Below are 24219 nucleotides of genomic sequence, written 5' to 3' on the forward strand. Positions count from 1 at the left end.
GGATTTATGAGTGTGGCAAACCCAGAAACCAATCACACCTTACCTACAATGGGTTTCAAAAGCAAAAGTCAGAGTAAGCCCATCTAGAACAGTGTGGCCTTCTCCCTCAACACAACTCTGGACTAAGCTTCAGTGGCGTTTTTGCACCTGTGGGAAGAGACAAGATATCGAGGAAGCCAAGAGCGTCTCAGTATTTCTGTAGGGAAGATGCGTCACTGGACCAACCGAGCCGGCAGCACGTCCTCGCGGCTCTGAGGTCAGTCCCACCAGTTCGGAACGTTCCAGTTGCCGAGTTACCCTCTAACAAAAGGCTACAGCTCAACAGGGTACGAACCTGCTCTTGCGCTGCTGCAGGTCATAACCTATTGCATTTTGAAAATCAACTTGTGCTATCATATCGGATTACAATCCACGTGGGCACTGGAGCAGGTACACATATTATTTATTCTGCTAAGTTTGCTTGTGAACATCAGCCACGCTCCAAAAAGGTATAGAAGAACAAGAAAATGTGGAAGTTTTCCTTAAGCTTCCAGCTTTGCAGCTCTAACTCTTCCTGCTCGTGGGATCTTCTAAGGCTTATTTAAGCAAGCTGCTAGAATTCACAACTGCACTGTGGATGATTGATTTTTTTGGGGGGGAGATGTCTGTTTATAGCCTCCCTAGCCTAATTATTTTTAGAAAGCAGCATGTTTCCAAGTTAGTACCTTCCACATGACATTACCTGCTGCTCTCGGGAGCTTGTGCGACACCCCCTCGCAGCGCCGGGCGCAGGCGCTGTGTTCTGACCCCAAGCAGCCGGGCACTGTGATCCCGAGATCCTCCGCCTCTCCTGCCAGAGAGCAGGGGGTTGCTTCGGGAGACCACGTGTAGGAGCCAGAAAAGAACGTTAAATCCAGCACTGCCTTAAGAGGCTCCTGTTCAAATGCCATCAGGCTACACTTACCTGCCCAGCACCTGGCAGCACGGCCAAGATCACAGAAAGGTATTTGGCTTTAAATTTAAATATCATAATTGCCCTCAAGTGTGCATCTAGAGTGAAGTGCCCAGTTATTTTCTTGCTATTGCTGATTCAGTGCAGCCTGGTGATAGTTCTAATCACTCCAGTGACTCCAAGGACCTACTCAAGCCACCCTCGCTGTTGTTAAATGATCTCAGAGACTCCGCGGCACAGTCAGTTGTGCAGACAAGTTCCACCGCCCTCACACGTACCAGCACAGCTCCGACTGCTCTCGCTTTCTGCTCCGCACACCCCCTTCCTCCATGGGAAGACCTGAAGAAATGACCTCATTTCCTCATGCATAAAGCAACATGCTCTGAAATAATCTCTCCCACTACTAGACAAGGTAATTTGTCTTTTAAATGAAACAACCCAGTAATCTTGCAGAAAATGAGAACCACCATCCCTGCATCATCCCCTCAGAGATTTCAGTCACATGCCTTTGGGCTTGTGTTTGCCACAGGGTCTCGCATATGGAAGGAGCTGCATTGAGAGGCAGTTTTCTACAGCAAAGGGAACTGGAACCGCTGCATTCCAAGCAGCCTGGCCTCTGATTTTCATCAGCTCGAAGAACACTTCAGGGCTGAAACCATAATGAGCTGCAGGATGTTTTATTTGTAGAGAGTCCAAGTAAAAATGGTCCCCAGTTACAAGTGCTACTGAAGACAATACACATCTTTATTGAGTTCACAGCAATCACTTCAGACCTTACTTTTCTGCTAAAACAAGATGTTCCTAGCCTTTACAGCCATGGCCACAGCACGCAGGCCTCCTCAAACCTGTATTTGTCTTGTACAGAAGCTGTTTGGGTATTCTGCACATTCAAGGTCAAGACACCACTATCAGTTACAGGCACAGACGAGAAACCTACCCAAACTTTATTAGTCAACAGGAAAATACTTTCATCTAGACAAAATAGGGAATCCGCGTGAAGACACCATCTTTAAAGAATGACTGTCTTTAGAGTGCTAGAGCAGTTTTAAAAGTTGAACACTGGCTAAACAAAACCACACTCCTCGAAAGCAAATGTGACTGCATTTGTTTAAAGGGACTGTGGAAATGCTATGAATACCTATTCCCTGAAATGCCTGCACACTAATGCACAGCATGGGGAATACACAGGAGGAGTTAGAAACCTGTGTTAGAGCAGGAGATTATGACCTGGTGGCAATTACAGAGACATGGTGGGACAGCACACGTGACTGGAGTGTGGGCATGGATGGCTGTGTCCTCCTCAGGAAAGACAGGCCAGCCAGGCACGGGGGTGGAGTTGCTCTTTATGTGAGAGAGCAACTACAATGTATTGAGTATTGCCCAGGCACGGCTGAGGAGTGAGTTGAGAGTCTGGGGGTGAAAGTCAAGGGGCAGGCTGGCAGGGGTGATACTGGTGTGGGTGGGTGTCTGTTACAGGCCACCAGATCAAGGTCAGGAAGCTGATGAGGCCTCTACAGGCAGCTGAGAGCGGCCTCACACTCACAGGCCCTGGTTGTGGTGGGGATTTGAACTTCCCTGCTGTTTGCTGGAAGGACCATTCAGCCAGCCAGGCACAGTCCAGGAGGTTCCTCCAGTGCCTTGATGAGAACTTCCTCATGCAGATGGTGGAGGAGCCCACCACGAGAGGAGCTGCTGGAGCTCATCCTCACTAACAAGGAGGGGCTGGTCGAAGCGGTAAAGGTTGAGGGCTGCCTGGGTTGTAGTGACCATGACATGGTGGAGTTCAGGATCTTGTGCGGCAGGAACAGAACAGCAAGCAGAATTGCAACCCTGGACTTCAGCAGGGCCAACTTTGGCCTTTTCAGGCAATTGCTGGGGGAAACCCCATGGGCAAGGCTGCTTGAAGGTAAAGGGGCCCAAGATAGTTGGTTAGTGTTCAGGGACTGTGTCTACTGGGCACAAGATCAGAGCATCCCGACACGTAGGAAGTCAAGGAAGGGAGCCAGGAGACCTGCGTGGTTAAACAGGAACTGCTGGGCAAGCTCAGGTGGAAGAGGAGAGTTGATAGATCGTGGAAGGAGGGGCTGGCCACTTGGGGAGAATATAAGGCTGCTGTCAGGGGATGAAGGGAGGCAACTTGGAAAGCTAAGGCCTCCTTAGAATTAAAGCTGGCACGAGGGGTCAAGGACAACAGGAAGAGCTTTTTCAAATACGTGGCAGATAAAACGAACACCAGAGGCAATGGAGGCCCACTGATGAACGAGGTGGGAGCCCTGGCAACAGAAGATACAGAGAAGGTAGAGTTACTGAATGGTTCTTTGTCTCTGTCTGCTCTGCCGGAGGCTGTCCTGAGGAGCCCCGCACTGCTGAGGCCCCAGACAAAGGCAGGAACGTGCAAGAATTTGCCTTGGTTGATGAGGACTGGGTGAAGGAACAATTAGGCAATCTGAACATCCACAAATCCACGGGTCCAGATGGGATGCACCCGCGGGTGCTAAGGGAGCTGGCTGATGTCTTTGCTGGACCGCTCTCCATCATCTTTGCCAAGTCTTGGGAGACGGGAGAGGTGCCTGAGGACTGGAGGAAAGCTAACGTCACTCCAGTCTTCAAAAAGGGCAAGAAGGAATACCCGGGTAATTATAGCCCGGTCAGCCTCACCTCGATACCTGGGAGAGTAATGGAACAGCTTATCCTTGGTGCCATCCCAAGGCATATCAGGGATAAGATTGTCATTAGGGGCAGTCAACATGGCTTCACCAAGGGGAAGTCACGCTTGCCCAATCTCATAGCCTTTTATGAAGATATAGGGAGGTGGATAGATGATGGCGGGTCAGTGGATGTGGTCTACCTTGACTTCAGTAAAGCATTTGACACAGTCTCCCACAGCATCCTCGCTGCTAAACTGAAGGAGTGCGGTCTGGATGATCGGGTAGTGAGGTGAACAGCGAACTGGCTGAAGGGAAGAAGCCAGAGAGTCGTGGTCAATGGGGCAGAGTCCAGTTGAGGCCAGTATGCAGTGCAGTGCCTCAGGGGTCGGTGCTGGGGCCAGTACTGTTCAATATATTCATCAATGACTTGGATGAGGGACTAGAGTGCACTATCAGCAAGTTTGTTGGTGACACCAAGCTGGCAGGAGTGGTGACACTGGAAGCTGTGCTGCCATCAGAGACCTGGACAGGCTGGAGAGCTGGGCGGGGAAACATTGAATGAAATAGAACAAGGGCAAGTGCAGAGTCTTGAATCTGGGCAGGAGCAACCCCAGGTTCCAGTGTAAGTTGGGGAATGATCCATTAGAGAGCAGTGTAGGGGAAAGGGACCTGGGGGTCCTGGGGACAGCAGGGTGACCATGAGCCAGCACTGTGCCCTTGTGGCCAGGAAGCCAATGGTACCTGGGGTGGGTTAGAAGGGGGTGGTCAGTAGGTCAGAGAGGTTCTCCTGCCCCTCTGCTCTGCCCTGGGGAGACCACACCTGGAATCTTGTGTCCAGTTGTGGCCCCTCAGTTCCAGCAGGACAGGGAACTGCTGGAGAGAGTCCAGCGCAGCCACCAAGATGCTGAAGGGAGTGGAGCATCTCCCGTGTGAGGAAAGGCTGAGGGAGCTGGGGCTCTGGAGCTGGACAAGAGGAGACTGAGGGGGGACTCATTCCTGGGGATCAAGATGGAAAGGGGGAGTGTCAGGAGGACGGAGCCAGGCTCTTCTGGGTGACAACCAGTGACAGGACAAGGGGCAATGGGTGCAAACTGGAACACAGGAGGTTCCACTGAAAGAGGAGAAGAAACTTGTTTGGGGTGAGGGTGGCAGAGCCTGGCCCAGGCTGCCCAGGGGGGTTGTGGAGTCTCCTTCTGTGCAGACATTCCAACCCGCCTGGACACCTTCCTGTGTAACCTCATCTGGGTGTTCCTCCAGCAGAAAAATGGGACTGGATTTTTCAAAGTCCCTTCCAACCCCCGATGCTCTGTCATTCTGTGATGATGGTTTAACACTTCACCAGCTCCCCACAGCCCTTGGCTTTGTTTATGATCCCCGATGCTTGCTTATCATCACTATACCTGCTGTTTCCTTGTAACCACGGAGCCAACGCACAAGCCAGGTTGTGCTGGTAAGTCAGACAGAACACACTCTTGGTGCTCCTCCCAGGCACCAGCGCTGGGGGAAAAGCACCATGACGTCGACATTGCAGCCCTGCTCACACCCAGCCACACAACAGCCCAGCTCCCGCTCCAGACATCCACATCACCTGCAGTACTTCTGTAGGAGGTCAGTGGAGAAATTCGACCTTACATATCCCTTGTTATTGCCCTACTCATCCTCAGCTTTGCACCCCAACACAGCTCAGCAGGTAGAGCAGCAAGCCCCGCAGCCTGCTCGGGCACAGCTGGACTGACAGCTGGGACAAGGGGCCACTGCCACACCACTGCCCACGGGCTGCTGCTGCTTCCACACAACCGGCTGAAGACAAACACTTGTTTCCAGGGCAGAGAACGAGGCCTTGGGCTCTCTGCCACCATCCCTCTCCAGAGGCAATGGGGCACCCCTTCACACCAGCTTGCCAGATTCCAGCCAGAAGCAAGAACATCGCAGCAACATGAGGGAGCGCAGAGCGGCCGTGCTGGGGGCAGGGGGCCTGAGCACAGACCAAGGAGAGGTGAGGGCCAGCAGGCTCAGCTCTCCCACTGAAGCAGCTTGGGCTCATAGCCTGAGACCCCACCAAGCTGCAGCTCCTTCTCTACCAGCAGCTATGGAAGGCAACCTGACCTCACTGGGAGTTGTAACCAGGTCACTCTTCCTGAGCCACACAGCTGTGGGAAGCAGCTATTTCCACTTGAAGTGAACAGCATCAACTCACAGGTGAGATATGCACACAGATGAGGTGCCCTTACTAATGAGTACCATTCTTCCCACACAGGCACACTGGCTTCTCCTGGGACAACCCACCATCCACCCCCTGCTTGATCCACGCTCCAGATCCCTGTTGGCACAGCCTGTACCAGGTCTATAGACTACACTTCAGGTACCTGGCATTTCCTTGCAGAAAGAACAAAAATCACCTCTTGGCTTCCAGAGAAACACCCGCTTCCCTAAAGCCCCACTACAATCCAGCCAGAGGAGCTAACGCAGCTGCCTTCTCCTCACCACCAAGCAGCAAGTGCTTCCATGTTTGCAAGGGCTACAGTATTAAACAAAGCCCTGTGCAAATTTGCCTCCCGGCTGGGAAACCACCTGCAAGTGCTGGTCAAGCAAGCACAGAGCTGTTAAAGATTTGTCACCTGTTGCTCCCATTCAGGTTCAGTACCCGGCTTGGTCACAGCACTCTTGCAGATCTCTACAGCTATGCAGGCAGGACACTATTCATCACCTGTTAAGAAATAAGGGACTGCCCTGCACTTGCTCAACCACTGCCAAGTACAGCTAAGTTCCTGCATATTATGAAAACAAATGAACTAGGCATATCTGCGGGAAAAGGACCCCAAGCTCAAGTCTCAAACGTTACAGTCGAAGTGCAGCCCCAATGCAAACACAGAAGCAAAGGGATCTCCCTGAATATCAGCTGTGTGTTTTTAGACTAACAGTACAGCTTTCATCCAGAAATACACCACAAGGCACTCTGCACAACCATCTGTGCTCCCTGGTCACTCATGACTGAGATGCCTCCGGGGTGAACTGCGGCGTTAGTTACAGCACGGATCGCTGTGCTGGGCAGGCAAGGCGGGCAGCACAGACACTCGGGATCACGCCAGATCAACAGCCACTTCCGGCTGGAGAAATAGCCCCTGTACCTTGCGGGGAGCAGAAACATTTAACAAGTGAAGGCAAGGCTGAGAGGGCTGTGACCTCTTAACATGAGGGACTTTGGATTTGAGTTTCCTGGAGATGTTCTGATTTAGAATTCACAGCCATGTTTGAGCAGAGAAATAATAAAGCACTAATACACTGAAAACTATTACACTGGGGTGGCAGGGTAGCTTGCCTTTTTTTTTTTTAAAAAGCCACTTGTAGAAGGTCACAAATTTAAAGGAGGCACAAAGCATCAGATGACACCACCCAAGAATGCTGTGGTTTAAAAATACAGTATCTCACACTGCTGGCCTTCTGGCCCATTTGGTCATCTCCCCCTTTAGCACGGACTGCCCCAGCAGGGTTAGTGACAGTGAGAACACAACAGATGCTACAGAGAACGCGGCCACAGACACTCCCAAACCCATCTGCAGCAGCTATTACTGAGGCTTCCATCTGTATTAGAGATGTAATTTCTCCCCACAGTGACTTCCAGCACAGGTTTTGAAGCAAGCTGGAACAGTGACAGGCAACTCCATCCTGCTCCGCAGATGCACAGCCAGCAAGCTGTCCGTCTGTCCTATGGGACTCGGGCACATCTCCAGCCCAGCTAGCACAGGGCAGTAGCTTAAGGGAACATTCCCTTCCTCTCCCTGCCCATCATTCAATCCATTGACAAGAACAGATCTCCAAAACCAGCCGTCCTGCCTCAGGAAGTTACTAGGAAGAGTTGCAGGAGAAGCAGAACTGCAGCGCTGACAGGGTGGGGGTGCCCGACCCCCAGGGACAGGGCCCCTCGCTGCCCATGCAGTGGTGGCACACACATTGTTCCACAAGGAGGATGAAGCGAAGGGAATGGTCCCTCAGTTCAGCACTCCTTTGTGCTGTACTGGAAGTCAGGTTGTGCTTATCCCCTCAGCAGCCTCACTAATGAGGGCTAACACTTAATACACCAAGACATGTGAAGCAGCACAGCTAAAGCAAACCCAGAGCCCCAGGCTCTGCTCCTGCAGTCTCCCCCAGGAGCAGGCTCCGGGGCACAGACCGGCCCTGCCAGCCGGCCTCACACAGCCTGGGCGGCAGAGGAACCAACCCATTCCTGCCACTGCCCCATTGACACAGCTGCCCCAGCACAACCAGGGCTGCAGAGCCACAAACCCGCCCAGCCCACTTCCATGAGCCCACACAGGCAGGGCTGAAGACAGAGCTGCCTCCTCCCCGTGACCACACGTAACCATTCCCCAGCCAAATCCCCGGCCACGCAGCAGCCCTGCGGCACGGACGGCAAGCAGAGGCTATCAGAGGCTATCAGAAGTGCCAGCATAATCCCATCCCCATGGCAAGTTCTTACAAGTGTGGAAAGCTCCCACTGACAGGAGTTCAGCTTGGCTTTAAAGCCACTCCCAGATACACCATTTCTTCCTGTTTGCCTTTGTCCAGGCGATGCAGAAATAGCAGGTGAGCTGGATACGGATGGAGCCAAGGAGCCCCTGTACCAGGCTGGCAGCAGACCTGGCAGGACTCGTTGCACACCCAGCAGCGTGTTTGCCTCACGGATGCACAGTCAGCTCCCCTGAGCCCCCTCCTTGCCTCGGGTTCCGTTCACTCTCACCGCACCACGCTGGCTCTGAGCCCGGTGGGTCAGGAAGCTGGAGCTCCTGGCTGCACTGGCCCAGCAAGGGCCCCTGGGGCAGGGCTGGCTGGGGGAGCCCGAGGCCTTTCTGTGCACGCAGCAACACTCCCAGGGAAGCTACGCTGCTGCTTTTCCCAGCCATGGGAAGGCAGGGAAGCACTGCCAACACCATGCCTACGCACCCAGGCCACACAGCAGCTTCTCTCCAGAGGGTCATCAGGAAGCAGCCGAGCTCTGAGCCATCCGCGCCACAGAGGCAGAGGATGTCTAGACAGCAGACATTCCCATCAGACCCTGCCATTGGGACAGGACACATGGACTTCCCTGCAAGCAGTGCCAGACCTCACATCTGACAAGAGCAAGTGAGACTTGGCAGACTGGAGCACACGCCACCTCACCGAGCCCAGACAGGGCAGCAGAGCAGGTCTGCAGCTCAGCAGGCGCTGCTCGCGGGGCTCCGCGAGACACCAGGACCCCGCCAGCATACGGACCACAGCCAAAAGCTCCTCAGACAGGGAGATAAGCTGCACTGAAAGGTGCTGCCACAACAGGAGAGCAACAACCCTTTTTGCTAATGCACTAAATCATCATCCACTTTACAGCCCTGGCCCCGGGAGCTGTGCCCGCAGCAGTCTCTCCAGATGTGGCAAATGAAGCTCAGCCGGCAGCAGCAGCCCCAGCACAGGGATTGTCAGTGCAGCAGCACAAACGCAGCGCTCGCGGCGGCTCCAGCACCACCAGCCAGGAGATGAGAGAGACAAGACTGATCTGCCAGTAGGACGGCAGAGAGAAAAAGCAACTGAATATCTCTGGAATGCAAGTCTCTAGATAGTATTTGTCCCAAATATCACTTCTTGCAGGCCCCATTCCTCCTTGCTTTTAAACAGATACTGTGTCAGTCTCAAAAAATGACTTCTTCCCTAAGGAGCTGGGGAGCCCATCACTGCTGAGCACACCCTGAAGCTCTCATTGCAGGCCAGCTCTGGCTCTGCAGTCCCGAGGGTCTGTATTGGAAAGGCCTTGTGAAGAGCAAGAAACGCACAGAACATCCAAGACCGTGGACAACTTGCAGAGAGGCACTGAGGGGAGCACTGTCTGAACTGGCTGCCACAGTATTACTGTCACACAACAGAGATGAGTCTCTGTCCTCCTCTCCCTGTTTAACGTCACTCTTTCTGCAAGTTTAGCTTAGGACCATGGCAGCACACACATGAATTTAGGGCACAAATGCAAACCAAACTTGAAGCCGCCAGCGTTGCTGGGTTGCAGGCTGCCCTCTGCCTTCCCACCGGGGTCGCGAACCTGCTGCTGCTCTGCAAAGCGGCAGCTGCACAGACCAGGGCTTAGAGGAGACACTAATGTAAGGAGTGACTGAGAATCCTCCATTTATGCACTACTATATCCACTTCTAAGTGCACTGAGGGTATTAGCATTAATCTTCAAAGTATTTAGGAATGCTAGCTTAATTAGGCAGGTCTTATTAGTTTTTCTCCAAGCTAGCAGTTTCTAGAATATCCTGCAGAAGTAAGTTCCACCAGCTAATTATGCACTGCATAAAACATCCTTTCCATTTGCCACCACTTCGTGCAACGCCACATCACTCAGCAGATGGCACATGCAGATGCTTTTAAATCGCTTCTCTGTCGCTGCAGAAGTTCAGGGAATCTTAACACACCTCCTCAAAGTCGCACCAGCCAAAAGCCATATGGCTAGAAAGCACACAGCGCCCCTTGGTGAGCCACATCTGTTCTTGTCTATGTCAAAGCACAACAGCTCAAACTTACTATTTTTAGGATATGCTGACCACTCAAGCACAAAAATCAAGTCATTCCCAAACATTTGCTATATGTCAAAGGAGATGAATTGCAAGCTTTCAATGTACAGGCAGTAAGCTGCATCTTGAACAAAAAAAGTACAACCACCCAACTTGCTCACCCCTCAGAACGGGGAGTTGTCCATCTAGCACAGTACAAACGGCAGCTTCTCCGCAGGAACTGCCCACATAGCTCCTTTCAGCTCAGTGACCATCCTCTGAGACCACCAGTAACCCACCCCACTTTTTGTCCAGGACCTTTTTGCAGCTGCAGGACCCACAAAGAGCTCCAGGATCACAGCATCACACTTCAGTGTTTAGGGCAGCTTTAGCACCCACTGGCGCTAGTTTGACCCGCGGTGCCGGGGGAACAGCGGGAGGGTGTTGTAAAAGCTGCACAGTTGCTGACACGGTATCGGCACGTTCCCACCAACACGCAGCCGTGGAAGCAGCGTGGATGGTTACCATTATTTTAAGTGTCCCATTTGAACACTGTTCACATAAGAGCCGGCCAAGAGGGTGCTGAAAATGCTGGTGGCAGCCAGCAGGCTGTCAACGCAGCCCGATAACAGAACAGGCTGCGCCGGAGGCTGCAACAGCCGAGTTCCCCCAGTATAAACAGGGCTCCTTGGGGACTGCTACATCCCCAGGAACAGAAGCAGCCAGAGATTCCCTAGCCTACCCAGAAGATCTACAAATTGCCACCACCACTCCTGAAAAACCTCAAGGCCAGAGAAGAATTAATTTCTCCATCACTTTATTCAGCATTAAGATTTTAATCACAGTTTTTGGTTACTCTATCCCAAATTTTACCTGATTAAGGGAAGGAATTGCTGGCATCTGCTATTCTTACTTGCTCACAGGATGAGATTGCAGCTGTTTTAGGCAAGGGCAAGCATTCAGCAATGCCACCAGGAGGAGAGATGGTTTTGCCAGAACATTATGAAATCCCCCCAGCCCCAGATGACTAGAAATTCTTTGTAAGCTAAAAACAAACCACACCCTGCACCACAGGGCCAGGGAAAGCACATGTGTCAGCAGCAGAGACAACAACGCAACGCGGGCTCAGCGCCGGGAGACGGCACCAGGCTGAACACAGCGCCCCACGCTCACCCAGCCCATGGAAAACACCCGACGCTTCGCCAGGACCGCCTGTCTCCTTCGACACTTGCTGCCGGGCAGCCAGCACCCGAGATTTACATCTTCAAAGCTACAATCATCAAGATGTTTGAATAGTTAGATTCAATTGAAGCTATTTCCTCCCTTAAGTATGTACAAACCAAGATGTGGCAACGTTATGCTAATAGTGAAGAATCAAAGTCAAAATCGCTGGGAAACTTCTGTCTGCTGAGGCACAGGACAAGCTTTGCATGTTAGAGAGCTATTCCATATTCTAATTCACAAGTTAACATGGCATTAGTTATAAAGATTAAAAAATAACCCACATGAACAAAGACAGGAAAGGCTGTGGCAGGCTGCTCCCCCTCTTTGTTAGCCAAGTTTGCCAGGGGTTAACTGCGGCACCAACCAGAACAGGCAGCGCCGCAAGGCCCTGGTGTGAGCTGAAGAGGCAAGGCAAGTCCTTAGAGCCAGAGCAGGCAATTCACAAAGTATTCCAACCCTCTAATCCTTCGGGTAGGGTACTAGAAAGTGCTTGAAAGTATAGTTGTTATCTTGCTTGGATTTCCCAGTGCTCCCGTGTGAACTAACCTATGTGTACCGCAAAGCTGAGCTGACTCTTCTTCCTAAGCACAGAGAGGAACCGTAGAGAAACAGTCGCGTACGTCCCAGTGACGCTGCTCACATTGTTCTCCCACAGGCCAAGAGTCCTCAGCTTTGATTTCTTAAGAATTTCAAATATCACAAGCACTTACAGAACAATGGTCCCTTCTCCCACCCTCCCAAGGGAAAGGGTACCCGGAGCAAAGCCGGCGCTTTCTGGAACGCGTCACTTTGGGAATCAGGCAGGCCATTCGACAACGGAGCCGCCGTGCAGGCGCCAGCTCCGAAAAGAACGGGCAGAGCAACACCCACGTGTGAACTGAGTGTCTCCTCCAAGCACATCTGAGGCTCCGCTACCCGTGACCAAAACAGCTCGAAGTCACTAACAAGTCTTCATCTTTACAGCTCAGTTCGCTCTCACTGGAGGCTCCAACACACCAAGTTCCTGGTTCACAGTCTTAAAGAATCCCTGTAATCTTTCAAGTTAAGAGCCCAGACCACCACTTGCAGCCATAAACATGGGTAGCAGAAGGTCTGGATTCATGTGTGCGGTACCTGTTCGCCCACATCCACATTCATCTGGCCCTCCAGCCTGCAGAACCTGCTAGAAAGGCACTTTGAAGATTTAAAGACTAATAACCAGAAAAGGGACACAAGAGAGGCGAGTGAAGAGCTCTGCCACATCCATTTACAGATTCAGCCTCTAGGACACAAAACTAAAGGCAGTCTTCGTTACGCTGCTTACGCCACTTTGTCTGCCACGGCGCTCAGGACCTACTCCTCTCCGTCTGCTGCCCTGAGTTCTGTATTTGACGCTGCGGCTCCCTGGCCTGCCAGAAGGGTTAGCAGTAAACCCAGTCCCCGGCAAAAGCACTGAATGTCACCGGAGCATCCCCTGCCGCGTTCGGGAACCTGCTCAACTGCACAACTGACCACTTTATTTTCCTGCCTTGAAAGCTACGTGCCAGAAAACCTCTTGGCTTCATTTTCCATCTTGTTTATATTTATTCCTGTTTCCAAATGAGTGACCTTCTCTCCCTCTGCGCCTTCCAACTTAACAATTGCATAGCTCCAGCTACAAATAAACACCATCCAAATCAAACGCAGGAATCCTGCAGTTGTTCTGCACGATATTCCAAAAAACGCCCTCCCAAGGCTTCACCTGTAAACACCAAATACCAGCAAGCAAGTGAAGCAGAACTTTCGGTACCGGCACTTGTGCATTTCCTGATCCATTGCACAACACTAAGCAGAAACTGTTGGAAGGAGGTAACAACCACTGATTTGGAGTGGCTTGAGGAAGGTGACGAGAATGATCAAGTCAGACTGTTTTGAAGTTACTCCAGCAAGAGACAGGTCAGCGGAGCTGGTTTTGGAGGAAGTCGCTCCTTGCTGAAGCCCAGCTACCCGACCTTCCTGAAAACAGCGCCCACTGGATCTCCCAGGGCCGGATGAGCCCCCAGGAGACGCTGCTGAAAGCCACCCCACCCCAGCTGATCTTCAGTCCAAAGAGTTGCAAGCATGTCCTGAGCAGACTTTCCACAGCAGCTTGTTTAGCAGCAGAGAAGGGCCCTGCAGAAGCCGCTCCGCAACGCTGCCTCCGCCTGTCCAGCTTTCCCTGCTGTGTACAACAGATTCACAGTGCTGCCCCGGGCACCTGCGCTCCGAGCAGCAGCACAAACATCAGGGAGGTTTTGAGACTGCAAAGCCCCTGCTCCAAAAAAGCACAGTAGACTTTAGTCAATTATAGCGTAACCTCAACAGTAACTAAAGCAGTGCCATGGAAAACATGCAAGGTCTACTGAACTCTTAGTCTGACATAAAACATCAGTGAAGTACCAAGACTCACGTAACAGCTACAGTGGAAAGGCCTTGAGTCTCCTATCAGGAGCTTGCCAAGCCTAAAGTCCTGTAAAGGAAATTACGAGGCTTTTTGCTAGAGGTCTTCAGAGTCGCAATCCTGCCTTTGGAGAACACGATCAGAGGTTTCACCCAGGCGGTGTCAGGACTGTCACCAACCCTGTCCCTGACCACCTTTTCCCATCGCCCCCACCCAAAGCCCGAGCATTCCGGCAGCCGTTAAGCACAGAGGTGCAGACAACTCCAAATCATCCAGGCCCATAAGCTCTTCCCACAAGGGCAGGATAAAGCAAACAAGCCCAAACTGCTCCTTGCAGGTGCTTCCTCACACAACCAAGGACAACCTGGTTTTGGAGAGAACCAGCTTGGTCTCTCCAAATGGCTCCTGGGAGTACGGAGCCGACCTCGCAGCGGTGTCTGGAGGTGGCCTGACCTCGCTCCCACGCGTTCACCAAGGTGAGTGTGATTTCACCAGCTCCTAGTGAAAAATCCCACCTCTATACTACTCTGAAAATTCCAGCCAAGACAGACACTTTGAAGACTGCCCAAGGCTGGAGTTACTTCTCCACTTGGCCATCTCCCCACACTTGGCCAGGGAACAATTCCAGGCTTGGAATGACTTACTGCATTCGGGCAGCCACTCCTTGTCACGCCAGTTGTCCACCAGCAAGACCAGCTGTAGGATGAAATGCACAGTACCAGCAGCTCACCCTTCTGATGAAATGCCAGTCTCTCCATGCAGTGCTTTCCAGGGCCGTCACCAAGCCCACCTTTGCTGTGTTTAGCTCAAAGCCATGGCTGGGCACAGAGCACAGACTGGCACCATGCCAGCTACTCAGGGGTTAGTCCAGCAAGTGCCTTCACCTTAAACAGCCTTGCAAAACAAGAACCACTAGACAAAAATAACCAAACCGTGATCATGGAGACGTAAACCTAGAGCAGCATTTAATTTGTGGGGTGCAGTACGGTTGTAATCAAGATCTTACGCAGCAGCAGGTCTCCAGCTATCTGCTCCAGTGGCTCATATGCCAGAAGGAGCCTCCATCAGCGAGAGGAGGAGTATGGCAGGATACACCAGGAAACGGTGTGTCCAAGAGGGACACAGCTGGGAGGGGAGCTGCTCTGCCCTCAGCACTGCAGTCCAGCCCACAGCCAAGCACACGCTGCGCTGGTCCCAGCATCGCCCGGAAGGGGACAGTGCGCCGGGGGGCTTGGGGGCACTCCTGACGTCTGACACCAGACTGGGAAACCTTATCCTTTCCATGTCTTCCTAGAAAGCACTTCTGAGGAAACATTCAGGTTGCTCATGTACCAGAGCCACACTTTCAGACAAAGAGATGCCCAGTCAACTTTATTGGATCTAGGCTATGCCAGAAGGGTTAAGACTGGCTGAAGATACTTCATAATCATAGCAAGCAAGTAAACACCACAGAGGTCCATCCCTCAGGAGCACAAAGCTGCTCGGCAGTCTCAGCCCGAGTTTAGATGAAGGTCAGTGCGCTGGATGATCCTTCCAGAGGTCTCCTCTGCACAGCTTCTGGCAGCCGGGCCGGACGAACACCGAGCCTGCTGTCGGCAAGAGGAGGACACAGCACAGAGAACTGCTGCCAAGGAGCTGAAAGAAAGGAGAGCTGAAGCTGCTCCCATTACAGCACAGGTGAATGGAGACCTGGAGTACATGCTGCAAAATTCATTTTCCTCCTCAGTATACCTACAGAAGCAGCTATGTTCTCAGCGCTGTCACTACACAACAGGCAAGGGGAAAATCTCCTTTATCCCTTAACCTTTCAAAGGCCAACACCAAACAGAAGTGCGTTTGAATAGCCCTGTGGCAAATGAAGAGGTTGGACAACACCAAGTGCCTTTAACTTTCAAGCATTTGGTTTCTGTTGTGTTCCAGTCACACAGATCTAGCAAAGAGCTGGAAGCTCCTGTTTGCTCCAGCTCCAACCGCACATCAGTGCCTGGTCAGAGGGGGCTGGCGGGTTCCCAGAAACGAGCGGGGCCCGAAGGGCTGCTGCCCACGGGGGCAGGGCTGCCGCGAGCACCTGCCGCCCCGGGAGCGGCCGGGACAGCCCTTCCTATGCAAGAACCATTCCCCAGGTGCAGGGTTAGTGTCCTCTGCATGATCGGACCAAGAACGGATCCTGTCTTCAGACAGAGATGGAAAGCTGCTCTGTTTCTATTACTGCCCCAGACATCCACAAGACACAGGATGCCCATGAGACGACAGCGGACAAGCTTCTCACCAACAAGCCACAGTCCTGAGGTGATGAAAACAACTTCACATTAAAGCAGTGATAGGGAAATAGTCCAACTCCCTTTCAGCAATAGATTCAGTTCTTCTATTTTTCTAACTGTAACCAAGATGCACAGGGCAGCTGAGGAAACAAAACAGTAACAAGTTATTTTGGATACTGTTTTGCAAACAAACGCATGGGCAGTTATCTAAGTGCAGGAACATTGCTATGAGCAGGCTCCGGGGGGGAGCAGAGCGCTCACAGGTTCTGCAGCTGCAGGCGCTGAGCAGCTCCCACCATCTCCATCAGGAACCTTCTGTGACTCTACAACATCAGCAGCTTGTGCTGGAACAATTCGTGAAGTGCCATCTCCCTTAGGTACCACGGGACTATCCCCTCCTACTCTAGACACTAACATGGACACCACCACAAGGACAGTTAGAGGAGGTATTCTACAGCTAACTGTTAATTACATTAATTGTCAAGAGATCTGACTCAACTGCTCTAGAGCCTGGTGCAAGCTGGGCCCCCTGCTCCCCGTAGCGGGGATGTCTTATCCTTGGGGAAAGGGTGTAACAAAAGCAGTGCGTCACCTCACACGCAGCAGGCCAGGCTGACACAATTACAGCAGGACAGCCTCCTGATTTCGGTATGACCTGTCTGCCCTGGCAGGCTTCACACCGGGGAGTCGGTGCTCAGAGTGCTTTAAAAAGTCGCATACAGCTCTCTCCAGAACCAAGAAGCAAGACATGAAAACAAGCACTTTGAGCAACACTAATGGTAGGGTCTTCTGCACAAGTTAACATAAACATCCACGTGTACGAGATCCACGAACAGAAGACCGCGATCAACACCTGAGATCAAAGGAAACACTGGACATAGAAGCACAGTACGAGACGGGCAGCGGAGAGAATATTAACTCAGTCAAACTGTGCTCACCTCTCCCCACTGTGACACGAGTGCCACAGCAACAGAGCCAAGGGACAGCCGGGGAGCTCAGAGCCGAGGACGGAAAGGGCGGGACACAGAGCCAGAGCCCTTCTCCCCCCTGACCCGCCAGGGCTCCCCGGCTCCCCCCGCACCGGCTGCTGAGCTCGGCTGCTCACACAGCAGCACCGGATCAGGGCTCATTGACATCCACCTGACCAAGCGGAGGACGGGAGACCCACATAGTTTGTGGTTTCTCTAAGTCTGGAAGCCAAGCACGTGGCAATTTGCAGTACAAATATTAGTGCTCTGTTCAATTAAGCACCACCTTTCCCAAGAGCCAGGATCACATCTCACTAAAACACAGCACACACTCCAAAGCCGCTGTCCCACAGGACAGGTCTCAACAGCACAGTCTTGAGTGGCAGCCCTAGAAGTGCTCCCTGTTCAAAATTAGGGCAGATGGTTCAAAGGCTATGGCAAGACGGAAGGAAATGCCTAGATCCAGCCCTTTCAGGTGTTCTGAATGAGCTGGTACATTTTGCACAACAGCAGCACTACACCCAAGCTCTGCAGACACTCGGGTGCACACACAATTTCAGCAAACAGTCAAGAACGCGTTGGGGAGTTGAGTACCACCATCAAATCTAAAACAGCCCTCCAGTTTATTGCCTTAAGGACTCCAGCCTGATCTTTCTCTTTGCTTTCCTCTGCAGTGATTTGGAAGTACAAGCAGGATTGCAGGGAAATTTTAACGCAGTAGCATTCACACAATCACTGGAAGCCTGGTGGTACAGATTGCTACCGTTTCCATTGGAGAGCTACACTGCAGGGTGTTCCGGCCTGTGCCTGTCGGGCAGAGCTCTGGAGCAGCCCTCCTCCCTTCCACACACCGCGCTGAGCACAGAGGCAAGCACAACAGCGTTTGAAGCTATAGATGGGTCCCAGTGAGCAAACCATCCCGCAGTTACCAGAGAACGCTCTCAGGAATCTGACTAACAAGAGCACTGCCTTATTCAGCGTCCCCTGCCAGAACAAACGCGTTTACCTTAGGCTTTGGTGCTTCAAAACACTGAAGTTGTCTGACACTTCCTTTAGGTTTCACATATACATTGTACATATTAGTTTCTGTCGGGTAGGCACGTGTGCAAGCAATGCACTGCGAACAGCAATGGTGTTAAGTAATTGCTTCTCAAGTTCCAAAGCCGCCAGCGCGGTGACCAGACTCCACCCGCCATGTCCCGCTGTGCTTTAGAGTGTCCAGCCCCTTGGCAGAGCCAGGCTGACCTGTCGGCTCCAGCGAACAAAAACTGAAGCCAAGAGCAAAACAGGCAAAACCCAAACTCTGGAGGGAAAACATGCTTCAAAAAAAATCCAAACCCACAACTAAGCATAAGTTCCGCTACAGGAGGATGACCCAGCTGCCCTCCTTGCCGTCCCCTGCACTCACCGCTCTGAATGCTGCAGACATCGAGCAGCCTGACAAGGTGAGCAACAAGCACTTGCTGCCTCCCAAGGCAAGAGATACAACCACAACCCACAAACCGTTCAGCAACCGCGCTCCAAGGAGCGCATGCAGAGCTGCAATCACAGCACTTGGACTCGGTCACGTCCAGCACCTTTGAGAACAGCGGCCCAGCTGTTCATGCCTTGGTACCTGTCAGGCTACCAAGTACCAATTCAGATGGGTTATTAAGCATCCTGCTTCCTAGATGTATTTACCAATACTTCAAAAATTAGACCTCCTATTCAGAGACTCCTTACTAAGGAAACCCAACTGGCGTGTTTTCTCAGTAAGACTTCACCATAGGGTCAACTAAGAAAGTTATCCATAAATCTTACCCATAAGAGGAAAAAGGAACTCTATTTTTTAGACATTTGAACGTGCAGAAACTGTGCAGAGAGACCAGAGTTCCCATATGCACAAGTTCCACTGCAGAACATGCAACGATCCCCCTTCAGCAGATGCTGCTGGACTATTTCCTTCCTACATTTGTGACGGTAGCTATGTGAAAACCCTTCCTCTGACCTTCAACACTTAGAGATGCAGGAAAACAGCAACCAAAGGACCACTCCACAGAGCTGAGAACAGCAGTCGGTGCTTCCCAGCAAGAGACTCCACTGACAGCCCAGTCACCCTGCGCACTGGGCCCCGAGGCGTCACACCAGACAAACTCCAAGCCAACGCAGCCATAGGCAGCCGCACTCGTTCCAGAGCAGTGCTGAACTGGGCTGAACAGGCTCAGGGAACCTCGGGACAAGAGGCCACTTGAACAGCATCCACTGCCCCTTCAAATAAGAACGGTTGTTAGTAACTTGAAGCCAAGAGCGTGGATGGAGGAGACAGAACATACGACCACGGGTCTGCCCGTGTCACAGCACAGCGTGCACAGGCACTTCCTACACCAGCGCAGACCAGCTCCCTCCTGCAGGCATTCCCCCTCCCTTAAACCCTCAAAGGACTTGGAAAACCTGGGCAAGGGCTTAAGCACAAGTTGTGGCTTCTGGGGACACTTAGTGCAGCAGGTCAGGCTCCCGCTGCGGCCAGGTAGGCAGGTTTTTCACAAGCCATTTGCAAACTTGCAATCCTGCAAACAGGATTAAGCACCAGCCAGTTAACACTTTTCACATTAAATTGACAGCTCAACTTTCAGCACCAGGAATTCAGATCAAGAAATGCATCTGACACTATTATTCCCTTCTATCTTTCAAATTTCTCAGTGTTGCACAAACCACAGTGCAGCAAGTCTGCCCAAAATATGCAAATATCACTGACACAGAAGTGATTCACATCCTTGAAATGTGTCACTAGTGGCTAGACAAGGAGACCTTTAACCCTCGAAGCAGCCAAGGGCCACCCTTGTCCAGCGTTGTGTTTGCCCCGCAGCGCTCAGCCGCGCGGAGGGAGCCCAGGCAGTTGCCCTCACTGAGGTACTTCTCTGCTGAGGGGTTAGAAAAGAATACACGAGACTTAAAAAGCAAATAATACATTTTTCTTTAAAGCAAAGGGAAAGCCTTATTTTTCACCACCCACTGACCAGCAGTCACCAAGATGTGAAGAGACACCAATAAAAAAGTCCCACTCTATCATTCTGAACATGAGGCTTCCAGACATTCTTAAGTAACTTCACTTTTAGTTGTGCCACCTGCCAGCCCTGCGCTACCTGCCTTTGTCTAGAACAGCTTGCTCTGAGCACAAATCCGTATTCTACTGACCTCCATTGCTGGGTGATGTGTGCAGGAGCTCCGTTTACCTCTGAACAAGGATACACGGCCATTGTTGCTACAGGATCAGGCGGCTCTAGTTTCAAAGTCCTTATCAGAGATCACACAAGACAACTTGATTTTCATCTCCAGGTCCTGGCTTGCAGCATGCAATCTGTTGACTTACAATCTGAACAAGCACTTGATGTCACAACCCTTAAACTGCTGCTGAAAGAATGCCTGAAACTACAGTGCTGGAGAGATGCCCTGACAAACCTGCACCAGTTCTCACCACCGGATCTTCCAGGCAGAAATGCCATTTCCCTTAACATCTCAGGGAAGTTTCACAGAGTTATTCGGCAAATTTTTTTAGTTCCCACTCACTCTTGCCTTTTAAGTTTGGACACTGCTTACAATCCTGTCAGTGACAGTGTTCTACACAGACATCTTTTAAAACTCGTCTGAATGACAGGTATGTGCCCTTATGCCAGAATTTCAGAGAACTCAGTACAATGCCTCATTAATCTGCAGGAAATTAGGTTTTATGGTTGTGTTCCCACCCTCAAGCACACAGCCTACCTCGGGCTAGCACCTCAGCTTTTCCTTCTGCAAGTGCATCAGTTAGAGATGCCACCACGGCAACCTGAGGAGTTCAGGAAACCCGCAAGTACTGCAGAAGGGGTTTGGTGGGCGCAGGGGCCACCATCCAGTTCAACCGCAAGGCTGAAGCGCCCGCGCTGAAGCCCAGGGTGCGGCCGCGCAGGTGGGAGCGGGTGCGGAGCGGCAGGGCGCGCTGGTGCTCGGGCACTCGCAGAGCTGCGACTGGAGGGTCTCTGCTCCCCCTCTGCACCGCGCTGCGCTGCCCTTCCCGCTGCTTTCCAACAGCGGCCAGCGGAGAACAAAGCAGAAAGCAGGAGATGCACAGAGACGCGTCACTCACAACAGCTGCTGCTGTTCCAGAGCTGGGTGACCCCGTTCCTCACCAGCAAGAGTCACCCGCTAGAAGAACAAGGCAAGGAGAGGAGCATCCAGGCTCCCCCAACCACCACTGGCATAAGAACAGAGCAACCAAGAATAGCAGATCGTGGACTCATCCACAGAACCATCCCCTGTTAACCCCCTGGGGCACAAACAAGTCCGGGGGACGGGGAACCCCATGTAGAGTCTTACTCTGAAAGAATAAGCCATTTCACAGCAACTTTTTGGGGTTAACTGCGTTTAGACAAGCCCATGAGTAAGGACAGGACTAGTTTCCTTCTAGGAAGCAATCCACTCATAGCCTTTAATGGAAATCTCCAAATACTTTGGAATTAGCTGTTTTGCTGTCTTAAGGGAAACTTCATCTTACCCTTCCCATAGATGAGGTAGTTTTCTACACACTGAAAATGGAAAGCATGCTAAAAATACAGCTAAACTTAAAAGCCACACAATTTGTAGATGAGCTTTTAACTTTTTAACAGAATGATATCTGTCTGCAAACTGTAGTACTAAACATTTTCACTCTTAAACATTTTCGCATCTATTTTCTCCTCTATAGTAACTAGAGTGTTGGAAGTCAGAGTCAAGTAGCCTTGGTGTGGGTTGCTCTACAGCCCTTGTAGCAACCAGGACAGATGTGACCAACAGCAGAAGAGAACCAAAGCATTTCCTACCCTCTACGGCTTTTAACCAATGTTGGTTAAAAAGCAGGTTTAAGCATCTTTGGCCAGACAGCTAGTCATCTTAAGATCAACAGCACTGCAAATTAACTTGATTCAAATGTAACTGGCCTTCCAGTCACATTTTCCTCCTAAACAGGACACTCACCAAGGGTTCCGAGGAACAGACAAGGTGAAAAGCAATCTTCATGTTACGAGCTGCTCCAGCCTTTCATCTCAAATACCCAGCAATTCAGAAAATAAATGAGAGAAAGAAGAAGAGTCTGTCAGCAGAACTGCTAAAGTTTTAATCCTTTCAGGAAAACAGCCAGAAATTTCTCTCACACTGAAAAAGCCAACTTGTTTCAGCTTTCACATTACATGAAATTTTATCCCTTTTGTCTGAATACAAGGCTGCTTAAAACAAGCAAAGCACAAGGGAGAAGATGTACTATTGTGCTTGCCAAGCCCTGACAGATGACAGCCCAGAGCAGCCCAAGTCAAACCAAGCAGGTGTGGCAGCAGAGCCCCCCGGTCTCAGCCCAGGGCTCCGGACACACCACACACAGGGAAGACCAGCACGTCCCCCCCGGTATCAGAGTAACGCAAACAGAAAGTTACAGATAACACTCTTGTGATAGCTATGACAAAGCCCCCTTATCAAAAAGGACAAATGACTGGAAAGCATCAGGTACCTGTTTGCCAGGTCAGGCAGTGAAGACCATCCTGCCTGCCGTTAATCAAGGGGAGATTAGTTAATAATTGAGTAGGCTGTCACAGCTCAAGACACAGTACCAAGTACACTGTGCCACACTCTCAGCCAGACCCCTTACCAGAAAAGGCATAAAGCTGAGAACGCACGGAAAAGATCACAGAGGGCAGAACACACTCACATAACAGTCTCTGCAGCGACAAGTCACAGCAATTCAGGAAATAAGAAGAAAGTTCCCAGCATTTTGGCAAAGAGCAAAATTAAGCCATGAAGGAAGCCCAGTTCTCTGCTACATTACCATCTCCACTGAGCTCACACACGAGGGCATACAAGTCAAATCCTGTTGGCTTCCATGATCTCATCACACAGCTCTCAGCAGCCACAGCTACCCCGTTATGTGCCTAAGTATTCCCACCGTGCAAACGGGCATCTCCGAAAGGCAAGAGACCCCAAAAAGTTCCTCAAACCGCCTCCCTAGTAGTACAACAGCTCTTTTGACTGACGCCAGGGCCGGCGAGACAAGCTCAGCATACCTGCTACCCAGCCACAAGCAATGCCAAGCCCAGCACGCTGTGACTGGAATGCAGCCTAGTGGGTACTTGAGGTTTTAGTATCAGAAATGTTTGTTAACATGGCTCAAGTGAAGCAGCGCAGCAATACTGGGAGACTTTGGGCATCCTGCCATCCATTTATTTTAAGTAAGTGAGCTCAGCAACAGACATGGCAATAAAGGCAGTTTCAAGAAAGTGGTTATATTACACCTCTTGCCATCACTACTGAAGCAACAGCCTTAAAATCACAGCTGTAATTCAGGCTCATGTAGAAGCTCTGAATCTTACCTGAAACTACTGAGCTGTTCTGTTTTCTCCTCCCAGCTGTTGATTACTGGGGTGGATGGGATGAGGGGGAACATTACCAACTGCCTCCCAGCCACGTTTCAGTGATGCCATAGCTTGCAACATCATGATTGTCTCCATGGTGACACAGCAACACAACTGAATCCGAACAGGAGGAAGCCAATTAGGACAAGAAAGCTCTTTTGTGGTTGGAACCATAGTAATGGACAGAAATAAAAGAAGTTGTTGTAGAAAGTACATCATTCCAACACTAAAAACCTTGCTTTTAGTTTGCCAGGTGACCATAAAACCCCCAAATCACAGCTAAGTATAAAAAAGCCCTTCCAGACTGGAAAACCCATGATATCATTAGCTCCCCTCCCAGCTCGGAAGAACACCGAGCACAGCTTGCATCAGAGAGCATGTTTTTCCTCTCCCCTCATGTCAAGTTCTCCCTTCCCTCCCCACCCACACGCTCAGAAGGCTCCTCAGCCCATCTCGCTCAAGCAAACCCTCCCAAGTGCCTTTCAACTTGCCACAGTTCGCATGCACGCGCGTGTGGGGGGAACACACAAAGAAACCACCCCGAGGCCTCCCATCCATAGTGACTCATGCCAGCCAAGATTCCGCCTTCAAGGATGAAGCACACTCAGGATTTGAAAGAGATGTGAACAAGACCTGGAGCCTCTCAGTATCGACATCGTGTTGTTTTCAACCTCCAAACCAATGAGACACACAGGAGCACACTCCGCTAGCCTAAGTTAAATTGTTCCAGTGCTGTTGGTGGCACGTCAAGCTACATCTGACTCTGACTGATCCCCGCTCTACAGTGCATGTTCACCAGGAAGCACTTGCTGCAGTCCCACAGACAGGCAACTGCTCATGGGGCCAGGAGCAACACAAAGCCAGCAGGAGGCCCCCACGAGGAGC

General features: G+C 51.4%; 1 protein-coding gene across 13 annotated transcripts in view; it reads right to left on the minus strand.

Annotated features, from left to right (window-relative positions):
* DLGAP4 (DLG associated protein 4) overlaps positions 1-24219 on the minus strand; it is a 174943-nt gene that overhangs the window by 12471 nt on the left and 138253 nt on the right. For 2 of the 13 annotated variants that reach the window (XM_021300798.2, XM_065032730.1), the window contains exon 1: positions 44-2085. The exons of 10 other annotated variants lie outside the window; for them this stretch is intronic. Coding sequence is in view for 1 of the 3 variants with exons in the window: in XM_065032726.1 (XP_064888798.1) it covers positions 22752-22815 (64 nt within the window). In the remaining 2 variants the exon portion in view is untranslated. Of the gene's footprint in view, positions 1-43; positions 2086-22751; positions 22831-24219 lie in introns of those variants that run through there. One more of the 13 variants, XM_065032726.1, reaches the window with a different exon arrangement.

The sequence above is a fragment of the Columba livia genome, chromosome 16, assembly GCF_036013475.1.
Source record: "Columba livia isolate bColLiv1 breed racing homer chromosome 16, bColLiv1.pat.W.v2, whole genome shotgun sequence".
Lineage (NCBI taxonomy): Eukaryota > Metazoa > Chordata > Aves > Columbiformes > Columbidae > Columba > Columba livia.